The 25,310-nt window shown below is 38.4% G+C and overlaps 1 protein-coding gene across 1 annotated transcript in view; it reads right to left on the reverse strand.

The window, feature by feature from the left end:
* Window positions 1-25,310, reverse strand: part of ST6GALNAC3 (ST6 N-acetylgalactosaminide alpha-2,6-sialyltransferase 3) — a 227,225-nt gene that overhangs the window by 60,364 nt on the left and 141,551 nt on the right. Inside the window, exon 3 of the mRNA XM_013960943.2 lies at window positions 10,256-10,665. Coding sequence (XP_013816397.2) covers window positions 10,256-10,665 — 410 coding nt within the window. The remainder of the gene's footprint in view (window positions 1-10,255; window positions 10,666-25,310) is intronic.

Consider the following 25,310-nt stretch of genomic DNA (forward strand, 5'->3'; position numbering starts at 1 on the left):
ATTTGTATTCTGCTGACTGATTCAAAGTCATGCTACCTTCATTTTTCTAACACATCAGTGGTAATATACTGACCTAAATTTATTTTGTATTTTTGTTCAATGCAATCATGTTGCAAGATTTTACTACTTATGGTAACTTAATTTCAGACTAATGGAAAGATGCTTAAAAACTTAACCTTTGGGAAGACTATATGTACCATTTGATACAAAAGAATTTGTAACAGTTGGTTTTAAATTGGTCACATTTCCAAGCACATAAAGAATGGACACAAACTTTATACAAATTCACAGTTTTGTGCAAAATATTCTCTCATTACAGGAAACGCAGTAGTATTGTTAAATGTAAGTAGATATCATCTTCTCTGTTTTCATTAGCTATTAACATTATGTAAAGATAAACTAGAGTATAATGACTCTTTTCATTATCGCATAATTGTTATTTTAATGGTTACATTATGAGCAATATAATACTGTACATATTTCCACCTTTCACATTAGTGGGCAATTATTTTCAAACTTTCTATTATAATCCACCCACAGAGACCAAACTATTAATGCCACCATTTTAGTATAATGATGACCATGGTTTTGAAATCAATATGATAGCCTCGGGGAAAAATGTAATAATGAAGAAAATGTTTATATAATATGCCAACCTCAGTCCTGCTACACAGACAGAAGGAAAAGTTTCAAAGGAAACATTTGGAGTTGCTCTTGCTAATCCTACTCTGAAATTGGTCAAATACATATGAAGCCTATTGTTACTATTTCAAAAACAGAGGAAAACTTTAAGAGGTCCAGAACTGAAAGCTTAGAAGTGAAACTGGAATAAGCCTTCCCTGGATATAATATCCCCAAGTAACATCCTCTACCACATCCAGTTACCTGAAATTCTTTCTTCCACCCTGGTAAACAGTGAACTGGCCTCAGTTATTCATCCATTCATCACTTTTCTCTTAACTAAGCAAAGCAGCATAGCTTGGCAGGAAGCCACTGGTGCTTAGACAGGTCTAAGTAGTATATAAAGCTGGAGGATCACCTACGTAATGTTAAAATGCTGCAAGGCACTTGATGAGTGAGGCCCAAAATACCTCCAGGAGCGAGAAGGATCTGAGATGCAACTGCAGCTGAGAAACCCTTGCAGGATCTGTACAGCGGAGCCGAAATGCAACTCTGCTGAACACCATGCTTTCTTGGAAGAGGAGGTAAAGGCAATGTAAGATCATGAAATAAGCCCAGAGGAGTTAAGGATCACTGCTTCCTTCTACTCCAAATACAAAGCATATTTCAACAGTGTCATTGCTAACATAAAATCAGAGTAGTGCACACAGAGAGAAGAAAATCTCTGAGCTCCAGCAAAGGCACACATGATAAACGTTAGTCACATTTCTTAATGCACTGGAGGAAGACGTTGAGACAAAGCTGAGATAGATAGACACAGGATAAGAAAATATACAGTATTTGAAGTGAACAAATTGAAAAAAAATCATTTTTTAGAGAAATTCTGCTTTACAGATACTCTTCAGATGATTTCCTTTCCCTAATATTTTGATTGACTGCAAAATGTCAAGAGACCACTACTAATTTCATGTGGTAGGAAGTGCCAGAACATTAATGTGTTTGGCTGAAAACAGGTTATAGAGCAGCTGAAATTGGTTCCAGTGTGTTGTTCCAGACCATTCCAACCCCAAATTAGCACTGTAGGAGACTGAAATGCCTTCATGGTAAGCACACAAAATTCAAAAAGCCCTATAAGCATGAATTTCTGCGCAGCAATAGCTGCTGCTTTTCCCCAGCATCCTTTTCTCAGGGAAGTCAAGTTGTAAAAAGGGGATAAATATTCCTTGCCTCACAGAGGCATTCTGAGGCTTAAGCGATAACTGCAATATTTTTGGAAATGCTCTCATGGAAAATGTTTGGGATGCTCTTGGAGACAGGAGCGCCAGCATCTCTAATGAACGTACTTCAAGGAAAACTCTGAAACAACACATGGGGAGGCAACTGAACACAGAGCACATTTCTGACATTTATCCTTTTTTTATTGTTAAGATAAAAGCATGCTGTTTGTTTCTTAGGATTTCATCTGCTACTCTTCCTATTCTTTTCTGCAGTAGTGACATCATCTACAGCAAATTTTGAAGTTTTGCACCAAGTACTGTGTTTTGCAAGTTCTAATGAGTCATGTAGAGAATGTTATTAGACAGGCAGCTCATGTCTCCTTTCTGTAACCAGTACGACTGCAGCACAGAGCATATGCTTGCTGGGATGACTGACTCTTTAAAATTAAAATAAAGAAAAAGAAGTCTCCAAAGATCAGGATAGGCAAATGTGCAAAGAACAAATATGGGCATTTAGAAACCTTTTCTTCTATTGGAGTTGCATTTTTCCTGAATACTAATGCACTGCGTAGGGTTGCTCAGGTACTGAGAAATGTGTGGTGTCCCTGGCACGGAGTACCACTTATACTGAATGCTACTATAAACTAGAATTGCTTACAAAATGTTGAAAATGGAATGGCTGAATCTTTGCAAACCTGAGTCAAAAAGTGTTCCCTTTCACACCCATACCAAGTCACCTGCTGGTCAAAGTCCAAGACATCAAATTGTTTGAGGACACTCCTCAAGACTCCTAGTAAGTCCCTACAGAAGTCATCATATTTTTCCAAACTGTTATAGCTTCCAAAACCTGCTGAAGATGTGAATGCCTGAGTAAAATTGCACATGCTATTCTCGTGCATGTTATTCTTTAAATGCATAGCTGCCCACCATTAAAAGCTCAGAGAATTTGAGTATTACAGGAACTGTATGGGATGTAGTCAGTGATGTTTTTTTAAACGTAGGCTGTAGCATATCCTGATACAACATCAAATTCTCGGAGAAGCATCGTTGCGAATCCTGAGTTACCTTCAAAGACGTGCACTACAAACCCATGTGCACACATAGATATAGCTGTACAGCTCCACTGTTCTGTACCTTCTTTATATGGGATTCATCGCCACCCATATATAAACAAAACAGTGCAGAACATCTGCTTTGTTTATATATGGGTAAAAGCATAAGCGAGAGCCTAATTAACATTGAGTTCTAAATGAATTTAATGAGACAAAATTTCACAGTTTTCCCAAAGGTAGGTGACTTATGCATATGAGGTCTCACAAAGGCTTGATTTCTTACCTATTAAATTTTCAATGCAGTATTTGTTTACTAATCTTTCTACAGTTTTAAGATAAAACACTCCAATAGCAGTTCTGGCTAAACTGTTTCCAAATTTGAACAGTTTTTCTTCTACAATGTTGCCTACTTGTTCAAAGCTTTGAGAAGACAATCTTTTCTAGATCTCATTCAGTGACATATTTGAAATTAGTTCTGGGGTTACTTTTAGGTCTCATCCACCTTTTTTTTTTTTTTTAAATGGAAGTCAGCTCTTGTAAGCTTTATTGGCTAGTGGCTGGACAGATGTACAGAAACCCTTCTCTATCTGGAACAACACATTACTGTAGTATTTTATTCCCTAGCTGTGAAAGTTGATATCCTCACTTGAATAGCGACTGTATAACACAAAATCCCCCCGCACATCTCATGTGGTTTGATTGCAGTGAGACGTCTTTTGCTAAACATGGTAAATACAGCAGCATTTTAGGTAGCTGTTGTTAGAAAACCCACAGTTATCAGTAACCAACAGTTATCATACTAAAATAATAGTGATACTGCATTTATTTCCTAATCTATTTAATATATCATGGAAAAGCATGACAACTGGTGATAAATATAGATTTTAATGGTAATCGCTCTGTTTTTAAAGGCAACTGTTTCAACTGGCAGCAAAGGCAAGTTAAAAATGAATTTCTTGATTTTTTGAAATTAGTTCTGTCCCTTTCAAATTTAAGCTCCTTTAAAAAAATCATGGTTTGTTTTAGACACTGTGATCTGAAAAAGCAAAAAAGCTGATCTACGAAAGATGATCCAGTGAAGTTTCTATGAACACCAAAGGCTACATTCAAAAACTATGCCTCTACTAACTTCTTCCTCCAAATCTTACACCGTTACTACCATAAAATACCTCCACTAATGACAGCAAAGCTGGAAGCACTGGGATGCACTGTGCTACCAGGATTTCTCCCATATTTATCACTGTCTTGCCTAATCCTTCAGAAGGTAAATGTTCATGGGATGCGAGAAAAGTGCTGGCAAATCTCATCTACCTGAGTAATCTCAGCATTGCTCATGAGAGATATCAGCAATGCTATCATCACCATAAAAGTTTCAGATTTCACTTTTAACGGACAGGAAGGGAAAGCTGTGTGTGTAATTCCAACATTACCAAACACTGTATAAAGTTGTAACATCTGGTTTGTCAGGACGAGAAAATGGATTCAGTGGCGCTTAAAGAAGATGTGATAAATTAAAAGCAATAGTTGTTGGATTCATTCAAAGAAAATGCAAAAATGCAAAGACAAAGATAAAGTAGATCCTGATTATGTAATTCTTGACTTACATCATTAGGTAAAAATAAATGACTCCATGGCTAAAGTTAGCAATCACCAAAGAATCAATCAGTTTCTGAGCCCACACAAATCTATATCCAGCCACAGCATTACCACAAAATATTAGCTAATATTGATCTTTTTTTAATAAAGTTTCTTTTTACTGCATAATTAGTGTAATGTAGTGGGAGCTCTGTTTCTTAACAAAAGTGCCAGTGCTTTGTACAGCATTTACTGGCATGGTAATAAAAAACAGGCTTCTTCTATTGAGTTCCATCTGCCTAATAGATAAAAACGTTCATCTTAATTAGGAAAATCTTCATAAAGTAAAATAAATGCAGTTACTAATGGGCTGCAGGGAATAAATCTAAGACACTCATGAACAACTGGTGTTTTATCAGGAAATGGAAGAGTGAGGGCAGAGAGTGTAAACCCCAGAGCAGTTGTTACTAGTCTTGTGATTGACCATGAATAGCAATAGAGGTTGAGGTTTTAAGTGTTTTTTAATGAAAAATCTATTTATTTCATTAAGGTTTCATGCTTTAGACCCTTGCTTTTTCAGGTAATAAAGGAGTCTTAACTGACAACGAAGGTATTTAAGTCCTCTATGAATTAAGATGGACAAACCCATTAACCTTTTTTTGAAGGAATTACATTATAAAAAGAATGAAAGTGCCAAGGAATGGTTCAAGAAAAGTCTACAGTTGAGCACATGAAAAATGTTCACTATATCAAACACACAATTTGGGGCTTGCTCTGATTTTCACAGGTAATGGAGAACTTTTTGCTGACTTTATTGGTGCAATAAACTATTCATCATAACTATATCATCATAATACAAACTGTAGCAATGAGTAAACTACAATTCATTTTTGTCCTTAAAAATGCTTAAACAAGCATTTCTATGTCAGTCTGAATCATAATTTAAAGATGCTAATATTCCCTTACTCTATTCATTTTCTTGAAATGAAATGAACACTTACTCATCTTACAGAATTTTTCAGGAAAAGAATGTTAATACAAAGCACCAATCAAAAGTCCTTCCCAACTCCCAAAATTTAACTCTCTGAGGCCAGCTTTCAGCATCAACATTTACAATTTCCCACTGAAAAAAATGCTTTTGCAAATGTTGTGCAACTCTGGCTAAGATTTGATATTTTCTCTGAATGGCCCTGATAGAGAAACAGGTCTATGTAAACAAGTGCAAAAGTGGAAGTAGCATAACTATAATATTTCATTCAAGCCAACATCCAGAAATACAGTATAAAACTCCGATGAGCTGGCCACTGACAGCTTTAATACCTCAATTCACGAAGAATACCACCAAACAATAGAAGTTGCAGCTACCTGAGTCTCAGCGAATGTAATTTCATTTCTTCGTTTCAATGACATCTTTACTAGACTACAGCTTTGCGCAGATTAGTCAGACACATCAACAACCACATATTAGTTGAGGTGAAGCTGTGATGACTGCAGCCGTCTAACAGTGCCAGTCTGAACTTTAGATGAGTATAATTTGATAGCTCTAAATGACAGAGATATAATATAAATCTCAAATATTGCCAAAGTAATAAATAATTAGTGAGCAGAACTGAGCAAAATAGCAGGTTGAGCACCCACCCAAATTTTGAATCTTGACTCAGTGATCAGCATGATCCATCTCTGCTTCAAATGATAAGACAGCTCTCTTGCAACCTAACGCACAGCACCATCTGGGCATGAACAGAGGAAACTGAGAACTGGAAGAGAAGCACAAAAGCAATCTTCTTACTACAGGATTTTCCTAGATACTAACAAAAATCCTTCAAACCAGTAACAGCTGTCTGACTGCAAACATGACTCACTGAATCCACCTCCTGTACAGCTTCATACTCATATAGCTAATCATCTGAATACAACGGTGCTGAATCAAACTGAATTGTTTGACTAGGAGCGGTCATTAGAGATAGTGCGTGTGGCAAGTCAATCGTCTGTGGGACTGGCCAGGTTTCTGAACGTCACCTTGTGTCTCTCAGTGAGAATTTTAGGAGAACAGAATGTATCTCCTCAGCAAAGCTCACCATGCTCTTTTCAGGTAGTTATTCCTACGAAGTGTGACTATGAACACGTTAAGTTGTGCTTAGACCTGTGCTTAGCACACGCACTACTGGCTGTTTTCCGGGGCTCCACGTCCTGCCGGTGCGACGGGATGGTTTGAAGTGGTCTGACCACACCACAGGCCCCCAAGAGGCCACGAGGAGTTGGCACCACCTACGGAGATGGGCTGTGCTGAGTTGTTAGCCCGAGATGTTTGCAGGATAAACAACAACAGAGTCTGCAATCTGGATGACATTAGATTGGCTCACTGATATTAGCACAGATTTATTTTATCATTGCTTTCTGAAAGTGACTTTTAATGCAGACTGTTTTCTAAATGATCCTTAAAAGACACTCCCTTCTTCCTCATCACCTTCACCCAAGGCAATAACATCCAGTAGCACTGATCTATTTGCTGCTAGTTTTCATTAATTTTACCCTCCCTAAGGGTGGTGCAGCTTTGGTGCCAGCTAATTAAAAGCTATTTAGGGCTGCTCAGTGCACTCTATCAGACCAGAATTATCTCTGCTGCTTTAATGAAGACTATAGTTTTCTCTGTTATTATCAATTAAATGTTGTTATATGATCTTACATTGTATTTCTAATGCATGGGAAAGTTATAAATGTCTTTAGAACTGCTTACCTGGATTCAGGTAACCTGCATTTAATAATTACCTACTGTTTCCTTAAATCCTTTCACCTGACTCAATACATATAATATACTAAAACATTAGTAAAGTATTGGAAGAAGCTGCCAGCTTTATGCTCCCTCTAGGGAAGTACCAAGTAAAATGCATTAATGAAAAATTGCGAATGTCTGGTAATGAATATTATTTATGTACAATAATTATTCAAAACAGATGAGCATTCACTGCCTTGAACTCAAATGCTTCACTAATGAAGACTCTCAGAAAGAACATATGTCCCCCAGATTCGTAACATTGCACGCAAGGTTAACTCTCCAGCACGCATAGTCCATATCAGAGGATATTTTGTACTGCAGGAGAATTAAAAAATGCTTTATTCTAAATTAATAAAACATGTTTGTTGGAAGCTCTTTAGGTGCAAATCTTGTTTCTTCCATGACCCAATGATAAAACCTTTATCCAAAGAAAAGCTGTGGGTTTGGAGCCTGCACTCACAGAAGTCAGTGATGAGGGTCCCGCTCCCATAGTGCAGGACCAGAGCTCATCTGCAGCACAGCAGTGACCACAGCACACAGCTGTTAGCCACCTCCTGTAACATCCTCTAGCATTTGAGCACCATGAGGATGAAACTACTTAAAAGTCCCACTAATTGCTTAAAGAGAGGGTACATCAAAGAGTAGAAATAGAAAGCTCATTAAAGGCTTGACAGACCAGAAATCTGTTGTAATCTTAGTAGGCATTGGTAGCATGCACTGTACATAAGGACTGTATTTTAGGATCAGACTAAAAATAGATGCGGTTACAACTCACTCGGTGCATTTTAAAACATGAGTTGAACTTGGTTTCCTTCCAGAATTTTTTGCTGGGGACATGTTGAAACAGACCTCTGTTCAAACTAATATTGCAAGCAAGAGTTGATGTTTCTCCTAGGAACTGAAGGAATATTTGGCTGAGGAACCTGAGTCTGTCTCAGCATCATAATAGTCTGGCATAATGCATGAAACTACTTTCATTACCCACACAACTCCTGTGCTGTCCCTTTCCTGCTTCCACAAACACCATATACCTCTAACAGCCCCACGAACCCCTTAGAAACAGCAGAATGGTCTGTGAAAGATATTACAGAAAATGAAACAGTTTCCAAGCTGAGGTCCTCTGATTAGTAGGGAACTGCAGGATATTTTCTAGTGATACAGAAGGTGTTGGCTGATGACATGCTGATTGTTTCCCTTGTTTCCAGCTGATGAGCTGCACAACTTAGTATTTTATGTAGAAAAGCAGGTGTAGAAAATAAGTGTTTCGGTAGAAACAAGAATGTTACCTGATTTCCACTGTGAGGACTGAAGTTTTCTGATGAGGTTAAAGGGAGGTACTTGCAAATGCAATGTGAAGTGGATCATGAGGCAGGCTGTTTACACTTTGCCCCTGATGGCCATGTGAAAGTTTTAGTTGTTTCAGTGGATTAAGGAGAAAGAAATTGAGCCACTTTGAGGTCAGGCTGCTTGAGAACTTTGTTAGCAAGCACAGGGAAAATGGAAGTTCAATTTGCTTTTGACTTGGAAGGAAACATTTCTATTTTGTTAATTAGGTAATAATAAAACCTTGTGATGTGTTAATTTGTTGAAGTGGAATGCACTAGACTGGAGATGAGGATGCTTTGACATTGGATGATGAGATTTTTTGATATGAAGAAAATAAGATACCCTTTGCAATTGGCTGGTCTCACAGTATAGATTTTGGTAAAAGTGTTGTAAAGTCACTGTGACCTTACTGATTTTATTAAAATGGAAGTACTGTAAATATAAACAAATTTATATTTAGTAATGCAATAAAAGTACCCATGATCATATTCAGCTTGATTAATATGTAAACTGGATGACCTGGATTATTAGAGGGCACTTTTGAAGAATAGTTCTGTATTTTCTCTATTAACCTCTGCTGACCATATGTTAAACCAAAGAAGCTGTGAGAACCTGGACACCTTTATGGTGTATAGGAGCTCCCTCTAGTTCCAGAATCCCAGCAGCAGTACGTGCACACAGTGAATAAGTTGAGAGCCAAGTTCTTCTCTACATTTTAATACCTTTAAAAAAAGGCAAAAGCAAGTTTTGACAATTTAATAACAGAGAGCATCATGAAGGAAGTTTAAGAGAACAAGCTCTTCAACTTCAAAAAATTAAATAAAAAGTTTGGACTAAGTTAAATTGTTTGTGTATACCTGTATTTTTAGTTTGGTGAGAAAGCTACAGCTCTTCACCACTGACACCCAAACTGAAATAACACCGAGGCAGAATAGTGATCTGGAAACTCCTTTCTAGCTAGCTCCACTGACTATCTGTGACAGGTTCTCTTTCATGCAAAAACACAGAGGATTAGAATTTTTGCAGATCAGCTACAAAATTCTGTAGCTCGTGGACTCAATTCCACAAATCCAAATTCAGCACTAAAAGTGTTAGCCAAAACAGTGACCCTCACACTTCCATCTCTCTTACAACCTCCACTTCAGCAGCATAAACACACATTGTCGGGCAAGGAGAATATACCAACGTAATTCTGGTAGAAACCTAAATCTATTACAATATCACTGATAATTCATTTTCACCAAGAAATACCATAAACATTCTGTACCCTGAAGTTTGTGTTTGAAGCTAAAGCGAATCTCAACAGAGAAGAAAACACAATATCCAGAGTTATCCTGAGGTTGTGCATTTAGAAATGTTGTTTGTGTAGGATTATCCTCTTCAAATAAAATGTCAATTTAATCAATAGTAAATTGAGCTGAAAACAACATACAGCTTTTAAAATGTTTCAGGAAGACATCCAATATTTTTGGGACTCAAGCCAACAGAAATGGAAAGAACAGAAGGTAGCGTAGGTGGGGTAAATGGGGCCTAGCTGCTGCCTCATCAAGTGCTTATAACAGTCAAAACCATATAACAATCCATTAAAAACATATCTAGGGACTCATTTAGTAGCTGGCAGCCAGCATGGCCTTCTCTCATGTATCTTTTTTCAAACATTATAATTGCTCTTCAGAAGTAGGACTTACCGGTCTTTTCCTGTCTCCTTCTTAAACACAGCATCACAGTAACCCATGCGCTTTTCTGTTGTCACATAGATTTTGGCAGCTGGGTAGCTGTCAACAGTTTTCTTCAGCATGTTGTACACAATGCCATTTCCATCTTTCCTCATGTTCCGAAAAGGCCCCCAGATCACATAGGCAGTGTTGTTGGTTTCTCTGAAAAAATACTCAGGATTCTTGAGTAACAGGGGCACGCTCGTGTGAGAGACCACTCTTATGGTTGTCCTCTTCCCAACATCCTCCTCATAGCCCTTCGTGGGCGCATTGTTCATCCTCCATATGCAGGAGGACTTGTCTATCTCAGCTCCCACTTTCTGGCCAGCCATCTGTCCTGAGTTTGAAACAATGGCACACAGGTCACAGTCTAGTTGTAGAGGCTGAAAGAAATCAAAAATATACGGCAAGTCTTTCTCTGTAAAACATAAAGGCTGAAAATTCATTTAAAAGGAAGATGGGCATAGTCCACCAAATTGATAGCGATACTTCTCTTTAAAAAACCATCAGTCCCCATGTGGCAGAGCTGGTGGAAAACCCTACTGCTACAAAGCTCTGAATGCAATCTTTTTTTCCTGAAAGAGGCAGTAGTTGTAATCTTTTCCTTTGTTCTCTTCTTTGCAAAGTCAACTAGAAAAAGAATCATTCTTTTTTCTCTCTAAACATTACTCTTCCCACTAGAAGAGAAAACAATTAAAGAAAGAGCAGCAGAAAATAGTATTTAGATCAATGCCTTTTTCTCTTTTAACAAGGTGTTGTCAGCAACAGGAAAAAGGTACAAAAAATTCTAGAAATTTAACTATACACTGACTGTGCTTATGTGTTTGAATGAATAGTTCTCAAACGTGTGATAGGAGTCAAAAATGAAGCGTTACTCTAACAAGCAATCTGGTGGCACGAAAATCCTGTCCTTGGAAAGGAGATGTATGTACAGGAATACAGTGCTCTCTCCAAAGAATAGTTATGACCTATGTAAAACAAGAGGCAGAGGGACAGGTGACTTGTGAACTAGGAACATAATCCCAGACACAGTGAAGTCAAAGAGAGTATTTCCTGAGTGCATTCTATGATACTATTTCTCCCATATGAAATGGAAATAGGAACAGTTATCTATCTTACAGGGACATAGAGACCTATGTGATCTTCCATTTATCAAGCTATAAATAGCAAATACATCTTTTGGGTCTTTTGCACCAAAAGAATAAGAGGAAATGCCATATATTTAGGTTGGATTTTATGAACAGTTTGGCCGGCAATCTAAAACAAATGAAAACTATATCCACCCAGCAAAAACTACAGAAGACAGTCCAGGCTACAGATCATCTACAATTTTGCGTATGGTCACAGACTAGATCTCTGTCCTGCTCTTGACTGGGAGCCAGTGACTTCAGTTGTACGATCCTTAGGGATAATTCCCCTCACGTTCTTCCGATGGTCAGCCTGACAGGATGCTAAGTGCTTTTCTGATCAGCCTTATGGTTATTTCACTTCAAAATCACACCTTCATTTAACTGATGGCAATGAATATCCTGGACACATTTAACCATGGTAACCCTTAGGACATGGTGGCCAAGAAGACATCAAATTTGTTTGGTAATGGTACATATTATAAGGACAAGAGGTGAACATCTGAAAAGAACCAAATTATAACAGCTGAAATATCTTATATTTGGGTGACAATATTTAACTGAACTAAGGTGCAACCTGCAAGACTTCTGCAATAATCCTAGCAGTTGCAAAGGCTCACTTCTCTATGTAAGTGGTTCCTGAAAATGTTTTCCTCATTTCGTCAGGAGTTAAAGATGCTTGACTGCATGCAAAAACACTGGCAATGTTTTCTTTATAGAACATCATGTATTTTTTTTATAGCTATTGTAGTTTTAGAGAGCTGTCCTGCCTAGCTCTCTGACAGCAAAGATGAAATCCCAAGAGATGCAGCTGAATGCAACAGTCCTTCTGTTTACCACTTAGTTACAGAAATCCTCTCTAAGATACTTTATGAGGACATGGCTGGGTGATCTAAACAAATCCATAAACATAACTTTTATCCTAACATGAAGTGAATTGTTAAAGCCCCAGTAGATTAATTTATAGCTTTCAGGGTGAATTTTCAAACTAACAAATGCTGAATATGAAACTGCTAGATAGGAAAACGCCAATTCAGTCAAGAATCTGGACCCATTTAAACTTGCCTCAACCTCAGAGCGTTGTTTTTTCATAATACTTTTCTTTCTCCATTAAAACGGAGCTGCTCTCTCAAACTTGGAATTGTTTGATTTCTGACCTTAGTTAGAAATGCATTGCACATTTTCTATTCACTGAGTGCAACTGTTCTGCTCGAATAAACCAAGCACACTTACTCCTGCAATTGTGTCCCCCAGTTTTCTAGCTCTTTTGTTGTGATTCATTTATCTTGTTCCAATTTATAAAATGCTTTCATAATATTCAATGCCTGAACTAGGTCACCATGTAATCTGCTCTTCTTCAGTAAAGAAGAGGCTTAACCTCTCCCTTATCTCAAAATAAATATTTTTAAAATCTAGAGTAGTTTTAGATGCCCTAATGTGCACCTTTCCTAACAGAGACCCCAGAGAAAGTTAAGACAGAACTCATTATTCTCTGTGCATCTGAACCAAGCCTTAAATACACCCATGACAGATAGTCCACTGATGCCAGCATCATTCATTGACTGCAGTATCTTCTTGCATCACATCTTCTGCAATTTATGAGAAAACACACATCAATATTCATTCATTGAACCCCCATATGGAGATAGCCCTGCAGCTTGTGGTCTTGTTTTACGACCGTCACAAAGGGGACATTTTCAGTAATCCATATATAACAGCTCTCCTTTTCTTCATTTAACGCAGTGTTCCTGTTTGCAGTTGCACCCTAACTCAGGAATGGCTGTCCCATCACTTTCAGACATGAAGGCTGCTCAAATGTGGCTTCTCTGCCAGGTGACTACTGAGGGAGCTATTCGGGGCAGGGGGTCAGGTATCCAGCATGGCCAGAATTGGGAAGCAACAGGACCGTCAGGGCTGCTGCTTCCAATACTGAACTAGGACCTGGCTGATGGCTCCTGATGGCACTGGGACTATGGGACCCTTGAGGAGCTGTAGTGATCTCCTGTGGCCCCCCTCACCCCACACTCTGGGATATATGCTGCAAACTTCATGTGTACCTCCCATGTGCAGATTTTTGGTACTTAACATCTTCAAGGTTGCCCATGATAGCCCTAACTAGTACAAGACGCTGATCACTTTTCTATTTCACTTGCTGTACTGTTTGTGTTAAAAATGAACAGAGGCAGAGAAACAATTCTTACACACAGAAACCTGAATACAGGGAGACAGAAACTGCTGAATTACAGAATACTCGCCTTGTCGGTGGTCTGTTTTGCAGTTAACTGTTTACAGGTGTCCGTATCACAAACACCAGGATAGCAATTAAATACTAACCCATCAGCAGCCTAACCAGAGAAGCCAAGGATGGACCTGGCAGGTAGTCCAAGCTGCCTCTCACCCGCAGTGAGGGTCCAGCAGCTGCTGGGTCGCTGCAGATTGGCAGGACAACGTGGGAACCTGCACCATTACTGTTTACGCCCTCTGGCCAGGGAATGTCAATTAAGGGCTTACCTGTGCCTTTCACAAGATCTATGTTTGCTTTCATTATAGCTATATAGCTAAAAAAGAAAGCAGAGAGAACCATTCACCTTTTCTTCTCTTTTTGTGTATTTAGACACATATATCACCTCTATACACCATGGTCTCTGAGCGTATCTTTGATAAGCTGCTTTGCCTCTAGAAAATTACTCATTTCGTTGCTGACCAGAAGGACGTAAAACTCCTCAGCAGTGCAGCTGGGCATGATTCTGACAAATTGGCCCGTCTTTTTCTTGAATGATACATTATAACTGTTGAGCAGCACTTATATTTTAATCAGTAAAGAAAATGAAATGTCTGACCTTTCCATTTCCTGTGCAAGCTTACAGACAATAGAAAAGATAATTAAAACTGTGAATTAGAACTTGCAAAACAGTGCTGCTTCTCTAGCAAAGAGAAATAGCTGTGTAATAAAGGTCACTTATCAAACAGTTCTAGTTATTAAATCTTTGCATTTAGCACTGAAGTGGCTTCACAGAATCAAAGGTCAAATCTTTAAATAACAAAACAGCCAGAATTAGAAAAGGTCACAAGCAAATCTAACTAAAAGTAGGTCACAAAACGTGATTCAGTTCCACAGAGGAGTTCAATGTTTGGAAATTTGGTTACTTTCCAATTTGAAAGAAACCTCCAACATTTCAAATGTCTCCATCAAGAGAATGAAATTCCAGCTACAGGATCATTTGCACGGCTGGGTTTCCCAAAGGCACAGATCTTGGCTCACCAAGTTCCCAGGCACAGATCTACAGGGCTGCTGAAGATCCAAGTGCGCATGATCTCAGGCCACATCTCTTAAACCCGTTAGCCAAAACTTCACGACAAACCTTCTGATTTCTCTGAGTCAGTGAGGTCTGCAAAACAATGTCTGGATTGACCAGCTACATTCCAAGCTGCAATCTTAGCAGAGACAGCCAAATTCACTCTTTAGTTGGACCAAATCTATCTCAGGATCTAAGCAGATGTAATTTATACTAATGAAAAGCTGAATTATTTCAGAGAGCTCTTGGCACCATAGGTTTGTGGTGTGCTGCAGAACTCACTCCAACCCACAACTCTGCTTTACTTTGCAAATCCCACAACTAATCATACAGACAGTTAGGAAATTCAGATTAAACTTTCCCAATTGATACTTTAACAATATGATTGTAATTTTGTAAATTGGACACAATGCCCATTCACTAAATAACGAGGCAATTATTAGCAGCTCGCCACATATTAATTTGCTCCTTTAATGTTGAAACAAATGAGATCTTTTCTTATAATCATCCGATTTGAGTGAATTCTAACAAAGCTGATTGAACAAAGCTCCAGAGAGACCTTCTTTATTTCAATGCCATTTATTCTTCTACTCTTCTTGGATGTCTTCAGAGTTTTAGAGGATACAACATTTATAATGATGCCAATAGGGAATAGATTTTGCCTTTATTCTTCTTGATGTTCTTTTGAGGTCTTTCAAATGAAAGGTACAAGAGAGGCATTAACCGTCTGGCATTGTTTTTATTGCTTTTCTCTACTTTGCAAGCAAAAAATGTATTTTAATTTTTCCTGTGTTTCAGTAATGATTAATCAAGCTGTTTTTATCTACACTGACTCATTTTCTTCAGACCTCTAACTGAGAGGAAAGACTTGACAGGGTTCTCCAAGAGAAAACTCAGCACATTTAAAGAAAAGAAAGAAAGTACTGTATTTGCTTGTGTGTTCACCCAGCAAGAGTTGTCAATTTAATACAGCACTCAGAAGCACTGTATATAAATCACATTACATAATTACCATCAAGCAAATAAAATAAAAATGATAAAAAAACCACAAGCGTGATTACCCCGAGTTTGTGGATGCTCCCCTTTCCCACCTGCGGTAGTGTTGTTTTTTTAATCTTCAGCAATTGATTTTGGTCCTAGCTCCGGCATCACATCCCAGTAAACATCTCTGTCTTCATAAAATTTAATGTTAAGATTCCATAAAGATTTTAACATTTAGCCGTTATTTCAAAATAAGCCCTAGGTCAACACGCATCCCATTTCCAAATAAATAGGATATGATCTGCCTCTTCCTCAGACTATTCCTGAGACTCAAGGGGCTTGGATATTTTATTTAGATGACTGTCACTGATATGTACATAAGTGCTAGCAGAAAGTTTTTATTTAAATTGAATGAATTGGCAAGGAGCACATAGCAGCTACATAATGGGACTAATCTTGCAGGAAGAGACTGAATAAATAAACATCACTGAAATCCTTTCTATATACATCGACCCAGTTGTCACAGAACTGCTATTCCTTGATTTGCAGCTCATGTTGCATTTCCTTAAAAGGGCTGTATCAGTCCTTCCTTTGAGCTTGTGCATTCTTGATGTCAATGGAAAAAGAGACAGAAAAGGGAAGGAAGTTCGGACTCTGAGCATGCCAGAATCTCCAGCACCATTTAAAATTTTTTATTTTTAAAACATTTTAGTTCCCTTTCTCAGGAAAGAAAAAGAAAAAAAGCCTTCCTAACATGAACCACAGTGCAAAGTGATGCAGCGTCATCTTTCTCACTTTGAAGACAGCTCCAGTTACTCCAAGGCAGCTCATACCTTTTTCAAGCACTAGCAGAGCATGCTCATCAGAATGTTGTTGATTTTACTGCTGCTATTGGGAGCAATAAAGGCAGCTTTGAAACAAGGCAAGAATCAAGTACATCTCATGTTACTCAGAGCTGAAAAGTAAATGCCTCAAATATATGTGAGAAAACTGAGTAGCAACAGGGTCAAGCATATGACCTACAAAGAAGAAAGCAGAAAATCAGATCTTTTTGTGTATTTTCCTCTATAGAACAAAAACTGAAAAATCAGATAATTTCCCTCAGATTATCCTATAAAATAAAGCTCTAGTAAAGATAGGTCCAGGTTGATCAAAATATTTTAACTTTCCTTTTTTTTAATCATATTGAAATAGCTTTCTAAAATTGAATTAAAATACTCTTTCAAGTGACAACTATGCTATATTATGGAAAGGTTAAACATAATAGTTCACATTACCAGAGCAGTCTCTTTCATTTTTTCCCTCTGTCCTGCTCCCCAACTAAAACCTCACTGAAACTGACTTAAAAAAAAAAAAAACTTATACTAGTATTTTCTTCTGGAAAAGTAACCTATCGAAAGATTGCTGATAGTGCTATCAGGAAACACATTTCCTGAGTCTATTGGGAAAAAAAAGACTCAAAAATACAGACATGGCAGAGAGTAAATAAAGAACATCTGAAACTTCTGTTCTTTCTCTACATGAAGGGTTAACGAAGGAAGGAAGCTGCCAGCTACAGATTCAGCGTTGCTAATACAATGTTGGAGCTGGCAGCGGCAGAGCTCTAGTGGCCTGATGGTCACTGACCTGCCAGACTTCTGGCACGGTGTGAGTGGGAGACCATGCACCTTTTGCCTGCAGGCAAAAAAATCCGGAGAAGAGTTGAAACATGCCATGAAAAGGGACTGGTAGAATAGGATTTAGTGTTTGAACGGAAGAGGTGTAAGTGGAAAGAGGATCTGGGAAAAGGTAAAATACTGATCTATAGCTGGGTAAGAGAAACCAGGATCTGTGGGGATGAAATCTAGGAAAAGAGAAAACCCAGAAGCACCCAAAGATAGCTGTTAAGGTATAACCTAAAATGACTTTTGTGAAGAAAGCTCACATCAGACAAGTCAATAAAACAACTCTGCATTAGCCAGACAGAATGGCTTTCTTCATTTAAACTGCAACTGCCCAAGCAGAAGACAGACAGAAACGGATACAGTCACTCCAGCATATAGTGCTACAGGCCAAAAGCTGGCAGGTAACCAGAAACCCTGGTGTCTGTCGACATAGAGGTGCCTGGAGTTCCAGCTCTACCCAGTTAACACCTCTGAATCCAAAACTGAAAAAGTCTGAAAAAGAGCAGCAGAATCTTCTTTGACATGTAAAATACTAGGATAAAAACATAACTATGCCCGAGTATGTTCTTTGGAAATAGCCATGTCAAAAACAGTTGTGGATTGAATGCTTAATTGTTCTGGAGGGAGGCAAACGCCTTCAGGCACTCTCTACACCACAAGTTCACAAGGTAGGCACTAAAATAACATTCGCTATGAAAAACTGCCTATGAAAAAATAATTTCCCAGTTGCTCAAATATTATCCAGGAAAACCAAACAAACTACATTTATAAAGTACTCTTAATTTCATTCCAGTGGACTAGCTAATGGCCATAAATATCCAGAATGTTTGTCACACTCTATCTATCACTCATTTGCAAATATACAGCCTTTGAAATATCATGGCTTTGTAATAGTTCAAAAGCCGGGAATTCTTCCAACCAAATGCCACTTGCTGAATGCTGAAACCAGTAAGTCATTTGTCTTAATATCCCCCATGTTGCTGACTTGCCCTCATTAGCACTTCATACTCTTGAATTTTGTGCACAAAAAATTCACCAGAAACATACAATTTAAACCAGACACTGTCCCTCAAACTTCATGAACAGCTCCAAACACAACAAGATCCGCTAGTCTTAACTACAGCACTCCTTTAGTCACTGCGTTGTAAAACTGTATTTGCAACAAGATGTCCAAAAATACTTGTTACCAGTAAAAAATGTTATTATTTGATCCAGCAAGCTATCAGTATCATAATTTTTTAGGTTTACTTTATCTTCTGCAATTCCCTGTTTGTATTTCTGTTCTGGTTTTTATATGTAGCAATAAGGAAGGTAAGAACATTTCTTTCTTCTCTATGCGGGCATATTTGCTAGACAAACAATACAAAACACAAGGAGGTAAAATGTCAGTTACAACTCAAGGAGACATAAAAAGGGGGAACGTACTGTTAGCACACGGACTGAATAGTGAATGAATCACAGCACAAAAGGACAAAAATAATTTCTCACATCCAATACCTTGCACGGTAGCAGAGTACAATTCCAGGTAACACAACACACAGTCCTTCCTTACAGAGGGGACTTTGGAATGACGTCCTTGAAAGCAACCAGGGCCAAAAGGATTCCCCCCACATAAGCCGCCTTTTCTTTGCAAATAATAAGTATCTATGCAAAAAATTAATGGGAGTTCTTCAGTGTGAAGTTGCCTATTATACTACTAAGTCTTAGGAACTCTTTGTCACATGTGCAAGCTATCAGTGAGAACAGGAGATTGGGTTACTCTGTAACTACTCGCTTTAATTTGTATTTATTATAAATACCCACAGATGGCGGTAAAGTATATAATGTATGCAGCAGATTTGTTCCAAGTTTGCTTCCTCTAATAACTTCCTATTATCAGCACTCACCATTAATCATAGGCCATTATCTGGGAACTTATTTGGCTGAATTACAGATGCAAGCCTGCCTGTTTGGCCTCCAATCTAAATATGTTTGAAAAATTGCACTCAAATAAATTATGGGTCTTCTAATATGAAATCCACGTCTTATTTCAGGTCAATTTATTTAGGATCTAATATGGAGAAATGATATTGAGGTAAGCAGCAAAAACTGTCAGAAAAGCTAGCTTCCATTCCCATTTTTTGCATGAAAATCCACTGAACAGGTTGGAAGCCTAACCTCTAATTTACTTCAGTTCCATGCTGTCTAGAACTATTATTTAATTTTGTCTCTCTTGGTGGTCTATCTATCAAATTATTTGTATGCATGGAAGGAAAGTGATAAGCTAAAACGCTAATTATCCATTTTTCTGGAAAAAAAATCCATGCCAGGAATAACAATAAGGTTTATTATAATAGCATTAAAACCAGTAGCATTTTTCATTTGACAAAATAAGCCTTAAGAAGCTTTCTGAGTCCAGTGTTTTTAATTGCTGGGTGCCTTATCTAGAAAAGAATACCTATTTCCTTCTGGGTACATTCATTTCTCTTCCCCTCACTGGTATATTGGGAATATTTGCTGTACTGTGTTATGACTGTCAGCTATACCAATAGTTAAAATCTTCTGTAAAAATGTCATTTCAGGTTAAATCTTAGTTTACAAGGTCCTAGACCAAAAATTAGATTGTTTTAAATATCTTTTCAATTTAAGATATTTAAATCAGTTCAGTTGTAGAAAGATACAAGGTTAGATTACCATTTTTCAGACATCTGAACTTTCAAACACTATGGCATTGAGTACTAGGACAGAAATTCAAGTTGGAGTGGAGGGTTTTGCTTAAATAATTAGGAAGATTTATTTTAAGGTCTTTCAAGTTATTAATGGAAACTCTTGGAGCATATCTGCATATTTTAAAACTCTGAAGCTAAAGGCCTGTTTAAAACAAAAAATTGGTTGTACATATACTCTGTTCTGATGGCTTTTACATCATTGACTCAGTGCATGTGTCCACTAACCAGATTTTAATCAGTGCAAAAAATTTCACTGCAGGCACTAGTTGCTATCATGGACTAACATTAACTACAATAACTTTGTAAGCACTTTCAAATGGGAAACTACTGGATCAGCTGACTCGAAAATAATTCACACATCATTCTGTATCAGTTCTACTTCCTCACGGGACTCAACAGCATTAGCTTCTGCTACCACCACACCCCATACTAACCTAATTTCCCCCTCACTTAGAAGGTTTTGCTAAAGAAAAGCCCCCAACCACATTCATCTCTGCCACATCTTACCCAAGTCAGTGGGGCCTTGTGCAGGTCAGTGCATCATCACTACAGAGCTCAGAACAAGACCAAGGTCTGAGGAACACACACACGTGAGGTGATAAGTTATGAGCTAAAGCATGCTAAGAAGCAATTATGGAATAAAACCTTATTAAAAAGAAAAATAATAAACCTATCATTTCTCCACTACATAGTATGGTCTAATAATGATAAAGTTGAGAGGTATAAATAACACCTCCTCCAAAACGGGTAGTTATAATCTTATAGCTCTTCTACCTATAGTTTAAAATGTTTAAGAGAGAAATTATTTTTTAGTCCTGCATATGTCTTAAGGACAAAGCTACTCAATACCACTCTAATGTACCTATACCCCAGCTTTCTAGCAAAATCTATGGCTAGTTCTTGGCCTGCGTTACAGGCAAAAGCAAAACTCCCACTGACATCACTGGAGCCATGATTTCACCTAATGCCTGGATTTTGGAAAGGGAAATTTGGATTCTTAGTTGTTAGATGGAGAAGCTCTGCCCAGGCACAAGAGAGACAGCAAGGAAACTTCTTACATGACATATCCAGCTTGGGGTGAGAATCTGTGCAGGGCTGGACTCAACAAGACATACTGTATTATGAAGAATAAATTTATACATGGGACCATAATGGAAAAGCTCAGAAAAGCATGTTGTGTGCCATTAGAAACATCATAGTGCTGCTCCTTGACCTGGACAGCAGCTGAAGTGCCTCAGCTATGATTCTGCTTCCACCTGTGATAAGGATGCAGGGTGTTTTCTTAATGTAAGCTATCATGAAGCCAGAAGACAGTCTTTCTTTATATGCAAGCATGCATACAAACATTCTGTACAGTATAGACTTATCTAATGACAACCGAAACCATTACTCCACAAAGTCCATTCCTGAGATCAAGACCCAGGAGCCCTGTTAGCTTCCTGCTTTTGATAGTGTCATATGGGTTATACCAGAGTCTACATTTCAACCCTGCCTGAGGGCACACCAGGTTTGTGTCTTTTTTTTTTTAATCCAATGACTTTAATGAAGCTTGTGATTCCTTATGCTTCCAAGGACTATAATGACAGCAGGATCTTCACTGTTTGACAGCTTGAAAGACAATCTTAAAGGTCAACATCAAGGCTCATCAGCTGCTCTGTAACTTCAGTCGATACAGCAAGGATTACTGTGGTTCTGACAAAGAAGGTTCTTGGGGGCACCAATAAGGAAGGAAAGTTGGTGCACCCCGATGGCATCCATCTGCTGACTGCTTTGGCTTGCTGGCACCATAAAATGGTGAAATACATGTCAGCTGATGGCCTTGCATTCTAGAAAGCAAGGTAAGAAATAATGGAAGATTAAAAGCTATCTTCTACAGCAAGCAGATTGTGCCTCTCTCTTCTCCCCCTTACAGAACAATGTTGCTCTGTGCTACAGGCTCTTTTATACTTCTAGCTACCAATAGCTCAGAACTGCACATCTGGAACTGGAGAAGCTAAGCTCAGCCTCACTATATCAAAGAAGGGCTGAAGGACTATAACACACAGATAAAAAAAAATCCACAGAGGCCATCAACTAATTACAATATAATCATGCAAAAGAAATGCCCATACAGATTACAGCTGGTGTCCAGTGAAAAGCCCAGAGGACATCAATGAGACCTTCGCTTGCATAGAAATAACAAGTACTGGTTCTTCATTTCCAAAAAGAGTATAGATTGGAAAACTTAATTTCTATAGTCATGTTAGTCCTATGGTCTTCCATAGCACTCTTGGCTGCTTAGTGGCTTTTAAAAAAATTAAAATGTATTAACAAAACTAAAAGCAGCAAGAGAAGTGTATGTGGAGGGGTTAGGCAAGATTTATTAATTCCACTGTAAGAAAATATTTACAAATCAAATTTGAAAGCTTTAGCATCTCCTCTATATGAATCATACTAATGCGGAGTTAGAGATGCAGTATGAAGGAAAATGTGCGTGTGTGTTCAGCTAGTACATTATATAGGATCTCAGACACGCACAGTGTTAGTTATGGCTAAAAAGGACTGAGAGAGATGACCCGAGGAAGGAATACTGAGGTGCTTCATATGTCAGACAAGATCCATTTTTAACGAAATATACCTTCATAATAGAGAGTGATTAAGCTTTGGAACAGGTGCTCTGGAAGACTGTGGAGACTCTGTCCCTAGAAATTTCCAAAACTTAACTAGACAAGGACTCATGAACCTAATCCAACTTTAACATTAGTCCTATGAGGAAGATGTTGGACAAGATGAACTCCACAGGTCCTTTCCAACCTAAATTTTTCAATAATTCTATAATGCTATCATTTTAAGAGCCAACGTCTGTCGGTGGAAGTTGGGTGTATTTCTACAAAAATAAAGACACACATTTTTAATAGTGAGGACTATTAATCATTGGAAAAGAAACAGCAAGAGATTGAAAGTTGAATAGTCAGTGAAGAATAATTCTCTTTCTCCTGGTGCTGTTCCTGGTTGTTTCTACTGCCTATCACACACAAAATCACATACAAAACACAGCAGGAGAGACAAACATTCCTAAAATGAAATATGGCATGATAACATTTGACCTGCATGTCGTATCGCAGTCCTGCACAGAACCTACACTTAGTAAACCTTATTCCTGATAAAGCATTATGAGATGTGGCTGCAACACTGGAATCCAGATTGGCCTAAGATCATAACTGCAACTCCACTCTAGCCAGTGCAGCACAGGATATGGGCAGGCAACACAGAGCAATTTCGTTCCAAACAGATGCTCTGAAGACTGCTAAATTGGGTGTTCCAAACAGTGTAGGTGCATTACTTTATATTTGCAGAGACTGTAAATTTCAGCTGAGTTCTCCTTGTAGTTCTTATTTCTGAGGCCTATTAATAATGAATGCAAGGTGATAAGAAGCATTTTGCACTTGGAGAATGAGGCTGTGACTTCTTGTTACTACTTCCAGCTTTATTAACAGTGGTGTCTCCACTAGTACTGGAACATGGCTGAGATGTAGAAGTGGTAACTCAATTGACTCTGAGGTTAGGAGAGGGGACACTAAAAATCAGTAAAAAGAAAAAAAACAACAGCTAATCCAGAATGAAGAAATCTTCTCCAAAACAGAAGCCAAGACTGCAGTCACGCACCAGTGATCACTGAGCAGTGAGCTAGAGCTCTACAGCTGGAGAGCTGTGGAGACTGAAGTTCAGGCTGGGAGAGAGGGGAAGGCGGAGAAGGGGTATGTTGCAAGAAATCAAATGTGTATTGCATTCTGGAAAAATGGGACCAACTCCCATTCAATCAGACCTGCAAAGCTGCAGCTATAATACAGCAAAATTATAGAGGCTACTAAATGTAGGAGGGCGAAAATCAATTCTGAAAAAATACATCACAAGTAAGTACTATACTTATCCCCCCTCCCTTGAAATAATTGCACTGTAGCAGCAAAAACACTACTAGTTCTGTCACAAGATCCTTGCAAAAATCCTGTAGACTTGTTTTTCAAAAGTGCAATAATGAAAAAATAAAGTCCTGTGGTGCTTTTCCTCTATCAGCCCTGTTTATGAATTCATAGCACAGCATGAAGGTTATTAAAATCCCATATGTGAGAACCACACACAGCACAAGGAGATATGAATTGGCATTCCATGGAGATAATGCTATCTAATGGGCAAAACAAGTAGCATGGTTTCATTCTTATTCAGAGTACATTTGAAAAGGGCAAAGCACCTGGCTGCTGCTCATGGATAGCTGACCAGACACAAACCATTTCTTCTTCTTACCTGTTGATTAATAAGTTAAACGTAAAGAGCATGGCTGTTATCTTGCTGGGCCTTGATAGTCCCAAGACACCTTTTACCCGCAACCATTTGACACGGAGTGGATCAAATGGTATTTGGGCTACCCAGATACAGTAACAAATTATGAACCACATTGCTGTTTACTTCCACTTGCATGCATTTCAAATCAAAATGTAATTAACTGTGGAGATAACCAGTACACCTCACAAATTAATTCCACAGTCCTACCTGACTGATAATTTCATTATTTTCCAGAATTATTCATTTAATTTCTGTTTTATTGTTGAAACAAAACAGTTAATGCTGCGCTCTATTTCATTGCCATGAATGATTAGATCTTGAGCAGCAGACAGTGCCATTTTGAACAATATCAGCAGCTGGAAGACCTTCAGGAAAAAAAAATGCTAGGGGAAAAAAGGTTTACATAAAAAACCCAAACTACCGAAACACAGATATACACAAAAAGTTTTCCCAGTTTTTGACTGCTCTGAAACTTTCATTGAAGAGAGAGTAACCCCCACTCCGTGATTCTAAAAACAGTGACAAGAGCTGAATGCAGTTTCTAAAACACGCTCTACTTAAGGACAACGATCAAAGGTCTGTGAGGCTGTTTCTCTGCCTCGCACGTATGATCAATCAGCCATCACCGTGAAACCACAGGTGTCTGAGGCTAGTCATCACTAACGACAGAGATGGAAAGCACTCCAAATTAGGAAAGGCAGGATCTGCCGTGAAGCGACATGACGCACAACCATCTTTTGGCAGGATTAAAATCTATGTGGCCATTTGGTATTTCTGCTGTATTGCTGAGGAAAGCTTTCCTTCTCATGCCACATCCCTGTCATCACGCACTGCTGCTCAGCCTCCCCCGCTTGAGCAGTCATTGCTGAAATTCAGAACTGGGTTGAGGCTGTGAAGTTTGTGTTCAGATCTGAACCTTCTCTAATTTCAGG

This window comes from Apteryx mantelli, chromosome 8 (genome assembly GCF_036417845.1).
Source record: "Apteryx mantelli isolate bAptMan1 chromosome 8, bAptMan1.hap1, whole genome shotgun sequence".
In the NCBI taxonomy this organism is placed as follows: Eukaryota; Metazoa; Chordata; class Aves; order Apterygiformes; family Apterygidae; genus Apteryx; species Apteryx mantelli.